General features: G+C 32.1%; 1 protein-coding gene and 1 long non-coding RNA gene across 2 annotated transcripts; both read left to right on the top strand.

Moving 5' to 3' along the window:
* The first annotated feature begins 254 nt into the window (after positions 1–254).
* On the top strand, positions 255–5235 carry LOC111998804 (disease resistance protein Roq1). Its single transcript, XM_065760346.1, has 5 exons — positions 255–626; positions 2894–4004; positions 4135–4413; positions 4503–5115; positions 5201–5235. The coding sequence occupies exons 1-5, from the start codon at positions 358–360 to the stop codon at positions 5233–5235; spliced, it is 2307 nt and encodes a 768-aa protein (XP_065616418.1). The 5' UTR covers positions 255–357.
* A 29-nt stretch (positions 5236–5264) lies between these two features.
* Positions 5265–16124, top strand: LOC112004338 (uncharacterized). Its single transcript, XR_010623722.1, has 5 exons — positions 5265–5354; positions 5460–6067; positions 6709–7010; positions 15448–15589; positions 15673–16124. It is a non-coding gene; the product is annotated as an uncharacterized LOC112004338 (long non-coding RNA).
* Positions 16125–16459: the final 335 nt, after the last annotated feature.

Raw genomic sequence — 16459 nt, 5'->3', positions numbered from 1 at the left:
TATAAGTAAGGTTGTTTCCATAGTCTATATATGCTTTCTTCACTTGTATCTCTTTTAATTTCCATTTTTAGTCACATCTTTCTTTCATTCTCTTCTACTTCTCCCTCCATATTTTCTCAATTCTTTTGCTCATAGATTCTGATGGCTCTGCAAATCAACGAAGGAGGCTTTTGTTCTTCCACAGCCCGATTCATCTATGACGTTTTCTTGAGCTTTAGAGGTGAAGATACTCGCTATAATTTTACCGGTCATTTATATCAGGCTTTACGTGACAAAGGTTTTAACACCTTTATTGATGATAATCTTCAAAGAGGAGAAGAAATTTTAACGGAACTTCTCAAAGTGATAGAATTGTCAATGATTTCGATTGTCGTATTTTCTGAAAATTTTGCATCTTCAACTTGGTGTTTGAATGAGCTTGTCAAAATTCTTGAGTGTAAGAATTATGGCCAATTAGTTCTACCTGTATTTTACAAAGTAAATCCATCAGAAGTACGTAAACAAAAGGGAAAGTTTAGGATTGCACTAACTGAACATGAAGAAAATCATAACAAAGATAAGGTTCAAAGTTGGAGGGCAGCTTTAACAAAAGTAACTTATTTGGCTGGATTCTCTTACAAGGATGGGTATGTATCTATTACTACTTTTTTGCCTTCTTGTAGTATAAAACGTTAATTGTTTTGTTATCACCATTTAATTTCAAATAATCAAAGGGTTTGCATTGCATACTCAAAGTTAGTACATGGTAAAATTTCAAATTCATCATGCGTAGGTAGAAGAATATTGATTTCTAAATTAACACAGAAAAATATATACTTCTAGAAGGGTAAATGATTTCACCTTACAATGTTATGTCCATGAACTAAATAGGAAATAAACAAGAGAGACTAGAGAAACATTGGATCCACTTTAGATTGCCTCTTCTATGCTGTTTCCTTTCTCCATATAGATTTTGATTCGGTTTTTTGAGAAGCTAAGAGAGAGGAAAAGTCACAATCACATCCATAATCACTTGCCAAACAAAAATTTCAGAATAAGATATTTTTTCAAGAAAAAAAAAATTGTCACGACTTGCAATCCAATTGAATTCCACATTTTCAACCATGACCAACATGTCAATACCAAGCTTAAGCCTGATGTTAATATGAACCAAAGTAAACCTGTGAACAAAAAATTGTCTATTTGTTAGTTGATAAATGCCTTATCTAATATCTTTCTCTAAATAATAACAAACATCATCAATTTGGAATATACCACAAGTTCACACACTAAAATCCCCTATTACATCAAAAGTTCCAACGCTCAACTGTTGATTTATATATACAAACATCACTACAAAGTTGAGCGCAAAACTACTAAATGGAAAGTAAAAACTAAATGAAAATAAAACTAGCTCTTATGAAGCTCAACTAAGGCTCCAGCAACTACTCTATTGCACAAAACCTGCTCACCGATTTTCTATTTTATTTTTTTAAAGAAGGTAAGCTAACAGAGCTCAATAAAAGGGGTTAGGTGGTATGAGTTATAAAGAATGCATAAATACATGAAAATTATAAAATTTTCTTAATACGTGAATACGCTTAGAGATAAACTTCTTTGAGCATGCACACACAATTTTTCATTTGCTTTATAAAAAAAAAAATATATATTTAGATAGCTTTAAAAAATAATTTGTATACTAATTTTTCATTTGTATACTAATTTGAATAATTAGTAATTTCCTTCATCATAACATGAAACACAATTACTCTTTTGGGGGCATTTGGTTTGCCGTTATGTACCCTTGATATGATGCGTACATTAGAATAATGTGATATTAAAGTTTTTTGTTTATTTTATTTTTTCTAACACTACCATAATTTAAAAGTACAAAATATATCACATCATCTTAATCTCATCACCTTCCTAATCAATTTAATGTTGTATTCTTGTGTTGAGGTTACATTAATTTAAGATTATAATAACGTAATATTATGGCATAATGTAATACCACGGTGAACCAAACGGCCCCTTAATATTACTTTTGTTACTCACTTACTCTTTATATATATAACTTGTAATCCCATAGACCAATGCATTTACATTGTATACTCAAAATTAGCACATGTTAAAACTTCAAGTTCGTCATACATAAGTAAATGTGCATTCATATCTAAATTAATATATAAAGGATATAAACTTCAAGGTAAATGATTTCACACCTCTGAATTTTATGTCCATGTACTGAGTAGGAAATAAACAAGAGATAACCCATAGGTATAGTCTAGATTGCCTCCTCTTTGCTGATTCCCTTGTTGTTTACATTTTGATATGGTTTTTGAAATACTGTCATATTGGGAAGGAGAGAAAATCTCATAATCGCATCCTTAATTGCTTACCAAGCAACAATTTGAGAATAAGACAATAAATAAATAAATAGACATTAGTATAGAGGAAAATGTTGAAAACAAATTTTAGAAAAAAGGGAAAAGAGGGAAAAGTGGGAGGAAGCATTTCATAATTAAGTTGGTGCTTAATTTAATTGAGGAAAAAGTTTAGGAACACAACTTTTACTATAACTGTAAAGTTTTGATTGTGGGCGATGTAGAAAAGTGGTAGATTCATATGAAAGTGAGTGTCCACCACTTACAATTAGGAGATGACCAAAATTCATATGAATATACATACATACATACATACATATATATACATATATATACATACATATATATATATATATATAATGGCATTTAAATTCTGTGGCCTCGTAACTCGTAAGCGTATGTGAAAAAAATTCTACAAGGTCAATCAAAAATAAAACTTTTCCAGTATTTTACACACACACACATACAAATATATAGATTTTCGTATAGTCTAACACATCAAATGCTTCTTATGCTTTTGTGCTTGGCAGTTGCTTTGAATCTGAAACTCAATTTATCAAAAGAATTATAAAAGAGATATCAAGTACCATATCAAATCGGACACAGCTATTTGTCGCTAAATATCCAGTTGGAATAGATTCTCGTGTGGAGGAGATAGAATTGCTTTTGGATACAAAGTCAAATGGTGTTCGCATGCTAGGGATTCATGGTCTTGGAGGAGTAGGTAAAACTACAATTGCAAAAGCTGTTTATAATAGAATTTTTTATCGGTTTGATAAGAGCTGCTTTCTAGAGAATGTTAGAGAAAAGTCATGGACAACCAATGGCATAATCCAACTACAAGAGACACTTCTTTCTAAGATATTACAAGACCCATATTTAAAGGTGGACAGTGTTCCCAAAGGAATTGAACTGATAATGGATAGGCTTTGTCATACAAGGCTTCTTTTAATTCTTGATGACGTGGATAAATCAAACCAGATAGATAATGTTCTTGGAAGTTATGATTGGTTTAGTTCCGGAAGTAGAATTATTATAACAACAAGAGACAAACAAGTGCTAACCACTCTTGGAAAAGATCATCTAGTTTATGAGGTTAAGGGATTGAATCAACGTGAAGCTCATGAACTCTTCAGCCTACACACCTTCAGAATGAATAAACTAGGGGAAGACTATTTAGAAGTTGCAAAGCAAATTATACATTACGCCAATGGTCTTCCATTAGCACTAATAATAATAGGTTCTGATTTGTGTGGAAAAAGTATACAGGAATGGGAAAATGCATTAGAAAAGCACAAAAAAATTCCTCACCAAGAAATTCAAGAAAGGCTCAAAATAAGTTATAATGGATTGGAAAAAATTGAAAAGGATATTTTTCTCAATGTTGCTTGTTTTTTTAAGGGATTTGAGGAGGATTATGTTACAAATATACTAGAAACTTGCAATTTATATCCACATTATGGTATTCGCAAACTTATCGATAAGTGTCTCATAACTGTTGATGAATATGGCATATTGTCGATGCATGACTTGTTACAACAAATGGGTAGGGAAATCGTTCAACAAGAATCTGAAAACCCTGAAAATCGTAGCAGGATATGGTGTTATGAGGATGCTTATGAAGTGCTAACTAGAAATATGGTACAAGTTCTTTTACTTCACTTTTCCTTTTTCCAAATATATATATTTTTTTGTTTTAAATTTCAAAATTTTTATGCTTTTAAAAAAATTATATAATCAAACTTATTTGTTTTATTCTTTGTTCAATTAGGGGACTGATAAAATTCAAGCAATGATATTGTGCTCACCTGAACCGGTAACCATGAAATTGCAAGGTGAACCTTTTGAAAGGATGAAAAATCTTAAATTTCTTTTAGTTGAAAATGTACACATTTGTGAAGAATTTCAATATCTCCCTAATGGGTTACGGTTACTTGAATGGCATAAATTTCCTTTTTCCTCCTGGCCATCTAAATATTGTCCTGAAAAGCTTGTTGCACTCAATATGAGTTGGAGTAGTCGCATTAAAATGGAGACAATATTTAAGCAGGTATGATTATTAGTATTTATGAATTATAATTTCTTTACATTTTTTTTGAATGTTGGCTAAACTAAATTTTCAGTTTTTTTAATCTACAGGGTATCCAATTAACAAATTTAAAGCATATCAATTTTCAGGAGTGTGACTCCATTACAGAATTACCTAAATTGTGTGCTCCAAACCTAAAGACATTGGACCTCTCGTCTTGTACTGAATTAGTTACGGTTCATGAATTGTGTGTCACAAACCTAGAGACATTGAACCTTTCTTTTTGTTATAAATTAGTTACGGTTCATGAGTTTGTTGGATTTCTTGATAGGCTACGGATATGGGACCTACAATACTGTATGAGTCTTCGAAATCTTCCAAACAACCTCAGGTTGAAATCGCTCGAAGTGTTTAATCTTGAGCATTGCTCTATGCTTGAGAAATTCCCCAATATTCATCAAGAAATGAAAAATTTAGAGAATTTACATTTATCTGAGAGTGGCATCAGAGGGTTGCCTTCATCAATCGAGCATCTTACTCAGCTTACTGGATTATGGTTAAAAGGTTGCCACAACCTGAGGGATCTTCCAGACAGCATCTACAAATTGCAAATGCTTGAGTTCTTATCTTTTGACATTGCCAAATTGAGACCACCGTGTAATTTTTTTGATGGACTTTCCGAATATGGGTTTCCAAGCTTAAGGGAACTGTATATCTATGAATGTGGAATCGAATTAGAATTTTTGATGAAGCCCAATTACTTTCCCGTGTTGAAAGTTCTAAGTCTATTTGGGACTGATATTGTTAGCATCCCTGAAAGCCTACACAGATTTACTACGTTAGAATGCCTTGATATACGAAGTTGCAAGCAACTACGACAAATTTTGAGGCTTCCACAATTTATAAAACGTGTAGATGCAAGGGGCTGTACGTCATTAGATGCAAGCAGATTATTGAATCAGGTCTCTCTTTTTCAAGTTATAATAAAAAATAAAAAATAAAACAATTTTTTTTTTTTAAAACTTTCTTTCTTAATTTAATTGGTTGAATTTGCTAATTATATGCAGATTGGAGAAATTTTAAGTGAAGGAGAAAGAAGCGACATATTAAGTAGAGATTTGTTCCTTTTTCATTGGGGGGATGAGCGTAGTTTTATGGTACCAGGTACAGAGATTCCAAGGTGGTTGAATTGCAAGCATCAAAGTGTTGGAAATTCCGTATCATTCCGTGTTGGTCGCAAATTTCCAAATGTTTTTGCCTTCTATTTCGCTTTAGGACTGGTGCCGCATCCATCGCCAGCTGTTTTAAATGTTTACCTCTCCATTAATGGTTTTGAAAAAGTTTTGATTAATTTTATTACCCCATATCGTGATGCTTCTAATATATTATGGATATCTTCTAGATCACATCTCAAATTGCAGAAGCTGTTGAATGAATCAAATCCATCTGATTACAATCATGTTGAGGTTACATATGGATTAATTCCACCTGTTCCTACCTTAGAGTTTAGAAGGTGGGGGGTCAAAGTAGAATGTACCTGTTGTCCTCAAAAATCTAGTATTTCCTCTTCAATGGCCATTACCCTTGTTGACAATGATTCTGACTCCGATCTGAATCTACCATTAAAGAAGAGGAGAAAATATTGATTGAATTCGGGAGATATATATATGCCAAGGTTTGTCTCCTTCTTTAGTTGCAGTGTAGCATTTACCCTTAATTATATCTTCTCTCCTTTATTTTTTATTGATGATATCCTCTCCAGTACGGTTGAAATTGAAGGAAAATACATCTTAATTAAAAGAGATTGTGGAAACTAGAAAGAAGGATGGTATTGAATTCTAGGTTGATCCATTTATGCATTTAGCATTTCATGTATGAATTTGTAATTACTGAGATCTCTAGTCTAGTGCAGCAACAATTGATCTTATTAGAATTCTTTGTTATATTGTTTTGGTTGGACCTTTTTATTTCTCACTTGGGCATGCTATTTTATAGCTTTTACTATGAAATGGAATGTTTACTTTTTTATTGATTATTTGATTGTGAGATTGAAAAATTGAATGAGACAAACCAAGCCGAGTGCTGTGTGATATCCTTCAACTAACTAAGCTTTGTTGTATTACTTGGCCTTTGTAACAGCCGAATTTTTTGTAGCTTGTTGAAGTGTACCCAAGTTCTTTTCCATGAATTTTATGCGATCCTCTAAGTGCATTTAATCATATCATTTATTTAAGTTTATAGCATCTCATAAAAATTGATTAAGTGCTTGAGGAAAAAAAAAAAAGACCCAGCTGATGAAGTATTGATTACTAACAGGATACACCAGGGCATATGACTATAAGTTTCTGACTGTATGAAGAAGTAAAGAGTTTAATCAAGCATATAATGGAGACGGAGTTACTATGTTTGTTATGAGGGGTTTGATATGGGTTCATCTTCAATGGGACTTACTTTGTTCACAATGATTCTGACTCCAATCTGACTTCACCATTGAAGAAGAGTAGAACATATTGATTGAATTTGATAGAAATATGCCTCCATCTGAGCACAGCCTTGAAACTATTCTCTCCTTTGTCAGTTCTGTTTGAGTGTTCAATTCTTTTGCACTTTATGACAAGGTTTGTCTCCTTCTTTAGTTCTGTTGTTTCATTTGCCCATTTGATTTTCTTCTCTGCTCTATTTTTATTGATGTTACCTCTCTAGCACAGTTGGAATTGATAGATAATAAATCTTAATCATAGTCATAGATGATAATGAAAATACGGCATACAGAGCAATGGATAAATTTGAAGGATAGAAATCTACAAATCATAGATCATAGATGATAAGTTGAGTAATCGTTCAGCCTAACAAACTATTTTTAGAGGAGAGTAAAAGGGCCCACAGGCTGTAGATCTCAGAAGAATCAGTAGCCGTATCAAATAAATTACATGTTCTTCCTCCATCACATTTTTTGTTTTTGTGTGTTTTTTTTAATTTTTTATTTTTTATTTTCCAATTTTGTCTCGTAGTTGTCAAGTGTTAACCTTTTATTGTTGTTGTTGTGCTCATGTTGCCATTATCGTGGTAAAATTGTTCTACTATCAAAACAATATGTCACTACATTTGAGGTATTAATATATCATATATCAAACTAAAGTTAAATAAAATATTATATGAAAATTCACTACAACAAAAAACAAGAATGTTGTAAAAATGCCTTGATATATATATATATATATATATATATTTTTTTTTTGTGTCGTTAGACTTCCTTTATTGTGTTCTTGATATATATATATATATATATATTTTTTTTTTTTTGTGTCGTTAGACTTCCTTTATTGTGTATGGCCTTTGTGGGTGTAGTTGGTGGATATTCTTGATTTCTAAACAGATAATTGCTAGTTAGTTCAAAAAAGAAAACGTTTGGGTTTTCTCAATCAAAATAATGTCGTTTCGATGCTAGGCATGAAGTGTAAGTCAATTGGTTAACTTAAGACGTTTGTGCACTGCAGGTGCAGCGTAATTGAGTAGATGGTAAAAAATAATTGAATATTTTAAGTGGAGAGAGAGAGAGAGAGAGATCGTTGCTAGCCTAGTCGTCTTTCATTTCTCCCTTTTGCTTGGAGTTGCCGTTGGGATAAACTTTTAATTCCATTTATATGCTGAATATTGCTTTCATTAGTTTATTTATTTATTTATTTATTTTGAGAGAGTTCAATCAACGATGATAGGTTTTTATTTGAACTAGTCGCTAACCCATGTTATACACAAAATAGTTTGGCAATTTTATTTTAATATATTATACATATTTGTTTTCTTTATTAAGTACTAATAAATCAAAAAATGTCAATTAATTTCATACTGACATGATATAATATTATATATGTTATCTTTAGAGTATATATGAACAAATAAATCAAGGTTAATAGTAACTTGATGGATATTTCATAGGTTCATATAACAATTTCCACATTAAAATTGCAATAATATAACAACAAAAACTCACATACAAATAAATATGAAAAGAATTTGTTTATGCTTGTATGCTTTCACTTCTCATGGATGGAAATCTTTATTACTGTATACTGTTATCTCTAGATTGCTGTACATTCTGAAGAGGGATTGTATTTTTGTGTGATGTAGTCCCATTTTTCACCTCAAGGCAAAGTTAAACATGGCCCCAAAGAGCAACAAAAAGTTGTTTTCAGGCCCTTAGCAATGATCTTTCTTTTCCATGGTACCCTAAATACTCTCAAAAGTGCAGCTTATTTGCCTTGAAAAAGGAAATAACTTATTAACTTCCTTGACAATAACAAACAATAACAAAAACCTCCCTATGAAAATGTCCACTTAACAAAATAATAATCAATGTCAGAAGATAATAATAATTGAATGGTTTCATTATCAACTACTTGGATTTCTCACCAAGTGTTTTGAAATTTACAAAACAGGAGCAATCAGAAAGAGAAACTATATAGAGAAGTGATTATGTTAGGACTAAGGACATCATAGAATGACTTGTATCATATGGGGGAAGCAATAGCATGTTGTATGCCGTATTTTCATTTTTAGCCTAAGTTTATTTTCCTTTGTATGAGGGCTTTCTCATTAATAAGAGTAGGTCTTAGTTCAAGAGTGGCTTAGTTAATCAGACCTTTGCTACTACAGTTGGGCACTCCAGCTAGTTTCTATGCATTGTAAGTCATGTGAATATTCAATGTCGCTTCGCTTTTGACGTTGAATTATCATGTTTAAACAACCAAGTTTGGCCCTGCTTTGAATGCTACTTCTTTCCTATTATATCTTCCAGTTGGTTAAATTAAAAGGATACAATTTATTAAATAACAATTTAGTTGGAAAAAAATAAAATAAAAGTAAAGATGAAAGGAAGAATAATATGAGTCCCCTAACATGTGTGAATGTAAAGACAAGATGGTAATTTTGAGCTCAGAGAAACAAAAGTACAAACTCAAGATGTGTATAATCTTCATTGCACTTCCTGGTTTCTAACCAAGGTTTGAAATGGTGAGAAGTGTATAAACCATCCTTCTTATTGGTTAACCTTTCAACTCTACAATGTTCTAGATTGCCTAAGTATTTATTGGTGTTTAAAGTAAATAATAGGGAAATGTCTAGCAAACAATTTGTGCTGTTACAATGAGTTGGGGTTTGCTTTGAACCTTTCAAGTCTATGATACTTTTCTAGGTTGGCTGTAATAAATTATTTATTACAGACAAGTGATGTATCTCAAGGGCAATGGTAGTTTGGCCCATGGCAATTCCACCTTTATGGCATTTATCAAGAAAGAAAATTATATTCTCGTGGTTGGAAAGAAAAGCTTTTCTACAAATTTTTGGCTTAGGATTGAGTAATTGACCATCAATTTATAAGAAGAGTTCACACCATAATACTAACAAGGTACCTACGTCAAACAGATAGGGCATGTGTGTATGTGAGAGTGAGATCAATTAAGTTAATGTTTGGAGTTGAGTGGCTGTCAAAGGCATAATCTTGGATGAACTTATTGATGCTAACACCTAATGACAACTCTCTAATATGCTAATATATGCATTCCTTGCACATTTTGTTGTTTCCAATCAATGACCTCAATACATTACCGCCATAAGTCATGATCTTAGCGTAGATTTAGGAAAAGCAATGATAAGAAATAAGAGAACTAATATACTGCTTCCATGTTGTGTTAATGGTCAACACTTGGTGAACAAAATTTTTAGGGAGAGATAATTAATGTTATGCAAGTTAGAAAGTTTAACCATCAAGGAGAATAGCCATCTAGAGATAAATTTATTTATTTAAACAAAAAGCTTGAGTTACTTGGATATAAGGTTTTACCTGGCGCAGTAAGAGGTTAAGAATTGTGGAACCAGAGAAATTATTTTCTGAAGCTTGAAGACTTTTGTATCACAGTGGACAATGCTTGCATAATTGCAATAGTAAATCTTGACAAGAAACTATAATAATTGACTCCTTGTATGGAAATTCTTCCAAGTTGAAACTAGGGCTAAACTTATGCTACCATAGCCTGGCAAACATGATAAGAAATTTTTAAATGGCATTTATGGAGCAATCATTTATGAATAGTACAAATAAAAAAGACACTCATAAAAAATAGTACAGTTCACAAACTAACACGAAATTGTCTAAAATGATTAAATAATATGTATGAATACTATTAACAAGGCAATATTAACATGCAAAATTAACATGATAAATGCTTGATATTTTAAACCAACCATTGGTTACAACATGAACAAAATAACAAAAAGGGAAAGAAAAAAAAGGAGAAATAATAAAAAATAAAATTGGAAATTCCATAAGTGACCTCTTCTCCACATTGTTTTATGTACAAGATGGTAAAAGACACACGCATTGTTTTTGTTGGAATAAAATCATTAATATTTTACTCATACCATTTTTTACCTACTTCTGTACTAGGTATTCCAATAACAAGGTGAATTTTCAATGTAATACAATTAAGAAATCACACATCAATATTTTGTACAAATCAAATACTTAAAGTGAAATTAGTAAGATAGGCCATAGATTATTAGAAAATTACTATAATTAAACTCAACACAGTAATTGAATCAACCATAATCAAATTAAACTTCAAGCAAACTATTTAGGAAATCAGAAGTAATCCAATTAACTTATTTCGAAAGATATGCAAGCAGGAAAGAGATGAAATGGGTGTCCATGGCATCAAATTACCTCCAAAGAATTTAATAAGTTGGTGGATCCATAAGATATCCAAGATACAACTATATTCTTCCAAAGGATAGAAATATGTTCACAGTTGCTAATAATAATAAAAACATTTTCTTTTTAGGTATAGAGATTCATTCTAAGAGCATTTGCAGCAGTAAAGCTAAATAGCTATATAGCTATTTTAGTTTCTCCAAAAGGATGTGCACTATAGCAAGAAGCTAAAATATATATATATATATATATATTATAATTTCTCTCTCTTCTCTCTCTTTAATTCTCTCTCTCTCTCTCTCTCTCTCTCTCTCTCTCTCTCTCTCTCTCTCTCTCTCTCCGGCTTCTCTTCTTTCTTCTGTTTTTCCTTCTCATTTTTGATCGTTGGATTGTGGCATGTGGGTCAGTTATGGTGGGTTGTTGATCTGTGGATTGCTGTGGTGTGTTGGTGTGATTACTGTGGTGTGATTGTTGTCGTGGTGTGCTATGGTGTGATTGCCGTGGTGTGATTGTTGTTGTGGTGTGGTGGTTTGCTTGCTCTATATCAAAGAAGAGAGAGACGAAGAAGAAGAGAGAGAAAACAATAAAGATGATGATGCTGTATGTGGAGGAACGAATCTCTCCCTTAGAAGGTATTGTTCCTTTGGGAATGGGCCGAGGAGGCAATGTCACCCGACGGATTTGCTCAATCCCACATCAAGGAGAGACGCCTCCCACCCGCAGCTTATAAGCATGAGCTCACAAGCAAGGTGCAGCATAGTGTGTGTGATCTCCACACTGTATATGATGAATATTTTATTGCGATGATTATATTATTTTTATTGTGTTGAAAGGTAAAATAAATTTACTGCTGTAGGATGTTTTGTAAAATGTGTAGGTAAAATAAATAAATTAACTTTTGTGGTGCCAAATAGCTAAAAAATAACTCCACTGCTGTGGATGCTCTAATGTCTCAAAAAATAAGCACGTCACATATCATAGAACAAAGACTTACAGTTGTACCAATTGCATAAGTACGAAGTATATCAACATAAGATACATTCAAAAGAGTCCTAAAGGACAGAAAGATCGATTTTAGGCAACCATAGTTGTTATCCCAATAGTGATGAAGTTGTGGTGCTGCCATCCTTATTAATTCAAATATTATTAATAGAAATAAAATTACATATAAATACCTCTGGTTTGTATATAAAGAAACTCTTCAACCAATCAAGTAGAATTATATTCTTCCATAGATCACACCCAAAGGCATTTAGGAAACCCAGTAACTTAATTTTTGGCTAGCCTGTCTTGAATGACCAGCCAACCTAGAAAAGTATCATAGACNTCAAAAAATGTCAATTGGTATTTTTTCTTATTCTAAATATTAAATTTTCTCCATCTCAAATAATATATGGTTATTCAAGTTGCTAATATAATTATTTATTACAGACAAGTGATGTATCTCAAGGGCAATGGTAGTTTGGCCCATGGCAATTCCACCTTTATGGCATTTATCAAGAAAGAAAATTATATTCTCGTGGTTGGAAAGAAAAGCTTTTCTACAAATTTTTGGCTTAGGATTGAGTAATTGACCATCAATTTATAAGAAGAGTTCACACCATAATACTAACAAGGTACCTACGTCAAACAGATAGGGCATGTGTGTATGTGAGAGTGAGATCAATTAAGTTAATGTTTGGAGTTGAGTGGCTGTCAAAGGCATAATCTTGGATGAACTTATTGATGCTAACACCTAATGACAACTCTCTAATATCTAATATATGCATTCCTTGCACATTTTGTTGTTTCCAATCAATGACCTCAATACATTACCGCCATAAGTCATGATCTTAGCGTAGATTTAGGAAAAGCAATGATAAGAAATAAGAGAACTAATATACTGCTTCCATGTTGTGTTAATGGTCAACACTTGGTGAACAAAATTTTTAGGGAGAGATAATTAATGTTATGCAAGTTAGAAAGTTTAACCATCAAGGAGAATAGCCATCTAGAGATAAATTTATTTATTTAAACAAAAAGCTTGAGTTACTTGGATATAAGGTTTTACCTGGCGCAGTAAGAGGTTAAGAATTGTGGAACCAGAGAAATTATTTTCTGAAGCTTGAAGACTTTGTATCACAGTGGACAATGCTTGCATAATTGCAATAGTAAATCTTGACAAGAAACTATAATAATTGACTCCTTGTATGGAAATTCTTCCAAGTTGAAACTAGGGCTAAACTTATGCTACCATAGCCTGGCAAACATGATAAGAAATTTTTAAATGGCATTTATGGAGCAATCATTTATGAATAGTACAAATAAAAAAGACACTCATAAAAATAGTACAGTTCACAAACTAACACGAAATTGTCTAAAATGATTAAATAATATGTATGAATACTATTAACAAGGCAATATTAACATGCAAAATTAACATGATAAATGCTTGATATTTTAAACCAACCATTGGTTACAACATGAACAAAATAACAAAAAGGAAAAGAAAAAAAAGGGAGAAATAATAAAAAATAAAAATTGGAAATTCCATAAGTGACCTCTTCTCCACATTGGTTTTATGTACAAGATGGTAAAAGACACACGCATTGTTTTTGTTGGAATAAAATCATTAATATTTTACTCATACCATTTTTTACCTACTTCTGTACTAGGTATTCCAATAACAAGGTGAATTTTCAATGTAATACAATTAAGAAACACACATCAATATTTTGTACAAATCAAATACTTAAAGTGAAATTAGTAAGATAGGCCATAGATTTTAGAAAATTACTATAATTAAACTCAACACAGTAATTGAATCAACCATAATCAAATAAACTTCAAGCAAACTATTTAGGAAATCAGAAGTAATCCAATTAACTTATTTCGAAAGATATGCAAGCAGGAAAAGTGAAATTCATTAGTCATTATCATTATAGACCGTACTAAGAAAGATGGAGTGACATGGCAGATGCAGGAAGCAATTAGTGGCGTTCTTGTTTGTTCCATGTAGTCCGACACACACACATACACACATATAGTACTTCCTAGACTTGCTTTACATTCCATCAAAGCTGCTCCAAATCCTCGTCATAAGGACTAAACATGTTGTGTGATAAAATGCGGATAGTGCTTCTTTGAAGCCCATACTTGTAGAGTTTGTGTTATTTCTGATTTCACCTTTTCATTTTCAGCAAAGGTCATCTGGGCTTTTAAAATGAGGCAGACTCAATTATCTTGAAATTAGCAGGATTTTTTTTTTCTTCTGATGGTAATGATTTAGAGAAGGAAGTGAGTTTTATAGACCTTGAATTTTTTTTTTCTTTGAACTACATGACTTGTTTTTTGGAGTTTTGTTTTCAAAAAAACTTCCTCCATTCTTGATTTTCCCTTTCTTCTTCTAAGTTTGTAATATTTTTCATGGATAGTCCTAGATGACCTGCCAAATGTCAATATAGTTAAGCATACATACAAGGATTTTGTGTTGTTAACTGTCTTAGACCTTCTTGTCCAATATAATGTCTTAAATGGATGTTTGTAGCTTTTTGATCCACTGCATGTTTGGCTAACTTTTCGCCTTGGTTGAACTCTTCTCAATCAGAGTTTCAAATGTCAAGATGATGCTACTTTATACTATCCTACGGTGTACCATAAATTTCTAAGATATATTCGCTTCATTTTCAGGTATAACATCCATTTCCTGTAGTTAAATAAAGAAAAGCTCTACCACAATATTGGTTGATTTTTTTCTTTATATTTCACTATAAATATGTTGACGGCCATGCAAATTGCATCATGTATGACTAAAATTCCTTTTACCTAGACTCAGATATTACACACTTTTTTCTTTTCTTTTTTAATTCAATTGCAATATAATTTTGCTGGGAGTTAGCCCCTTTATGTGAAGAATTGCAATATAATTTTGCAAGTTTCTCTCTCTCTCTCTGCCCCCTGGGCTTTTGGACCCTGAGTGTTTCATACTCTTGAATTTTCTATTTGCAAGTTATGCAATGGAAATTTGCTTATTTATTACTTGCCAAAATTGTCTTATTTTGCTAGTGAAGTCATTCTAAAGCACTGATGTCTTTGACTTAAGATGCCAATTGATTTCAATAAAGAAACAACCTTGGAAGTTGGAATTAAAATCTAAAATGTCCATTTAGAATTGGAAGTAATACGATGAGAACTAAGTACCACTAGTGAAGATTGCTGTTGAAAGGAGGAATACAATTGAAATTGTTATGCCACAGTTGAGAATTTGATTTTCAATTTTGATAAGTTGTATTTCTTGATTATTTTTATTACCTAAAATTTTCAATTACAAACAATGGAAAGGCTAAAACTATTCTGCCTACAATATGCAGATGCTCCTTAATGGTTGATGAAATCTTTCATTGAAATTCCCAAGTTGGATGAATTGTTTGATGGTTTAGTTGGGAATTCTCCTACTCCATCAAGGGCAACTAAATTTGCTCCCAGAAAATTTATGGCCACTAATTCTATTCTGTAAGTAAAGTGATACATGAATCTCTCTCTCTCTCTCTCTCTCTATTTGTGTCTTTGTCTAACTGTCTTTTTCTCGTTCACAGTTATGGCAGATGACTCGAGGAATTTGTTGAGCTTCAGAGCTTCGGACTGAAACCGAGCTATAGTTCCCAAGTAGAGCCATACTTGACTCATGTTTACAGTGGGTCTTAGCACTGGAAAGGAGAAATAATTTTGTATTTATAGGAGTTGGAAAAAATAGAATGAGTCATCTTTAGTTTTTGTTGTAGTTAGATTCTGATTTTTGTCAATTGATAGTTAATTATGATTTTAGGCCAGTTGAATATAAAACTACCCTGATTTTAGTCAATTGATAACTAATGTAGTTATAGTCTATCATGAAATAATCTTCGTGTGAGACTTGTATTTCAAATGTATGCTATAATGTAATGTGACCTATCATGCTCCTAGAGCTATAGGAGTTTAAGCAACTTCATAAACATGCTCCAAAATTTTGTATCATGTAGCTTCTAATGAATGTCTGTTAAGAGCATCTGCTTCAATGTTGTTAAAGTCTACAAATATGTAGTGTCAGGAAGACTCGAGGTTGCCTCAAGATATGAAGGATGAAGCTCCAAAAGATTCACTGAAAAGACTATTTGCTATTTTCAATAAGTTATTGAAGGCATCTAAGTTAAAGGCTGTGATGAATATAAAGCTACTCTAATATTACAAACACTAATGTTAGAGACTTAAAAATAGAATTTGGAGAGTAATTATGTCAAGGGTGAGCTTTCTTTAGGAGTTGAACCTAATCGAGATGCTACTGGCTCAAACAGCTTGTAGCATGTCCCTTTCCATTTGTTGTGTGAAGTCTTTGTCAATCACTTT

This window comes from Quercus suber, unplaced genomic scaffold, assembly GCF_002906115.3.
Source record: "Quercus suber isolate HL8 unplaced genomic scaffold, Cork oak 2.0 scaffold_17, whole genome shotgun sequence".
Taxonomy (NCBI): domain Eukaryota; kingdom Viridiplantae; phylum Streptophyta; class Magnoliopsida; order Fagales; family Fagaceae; genus Quercus; species Quercus suber.
Note: the sequence above shows the minus strand (reverse complement) of the source record. Positions and strands in the feature narration are given on the sequence as shown.

What these genes read in the sequence shown, in the direction of transcription:
- LOC111998804 (XM_065760346.1), top strand. Translation starts at nt 358, where the DNA reads ATGATTTCGATTGTCGTATTTTCTGAAAATTTTGCATCTTCAACTTGG. An exon ending in AAGTGCTAACTAGAAATATG is followed by an intron (nt 4,005 to 4,134) that starts GTACAAGTTCTT and finishes TTGTTCAATTAG; the next exon opens with GGGACTGATAAAATTCAAGC. An exon ending in TGGAGACAATATTTAAGCAG is followed by an intron (nt 4,414 to 4,502) that starts GTATGATTATTA and finishes TTTAATCTACAG; the next exon opens with GGTATCCAATTAACAAATTT.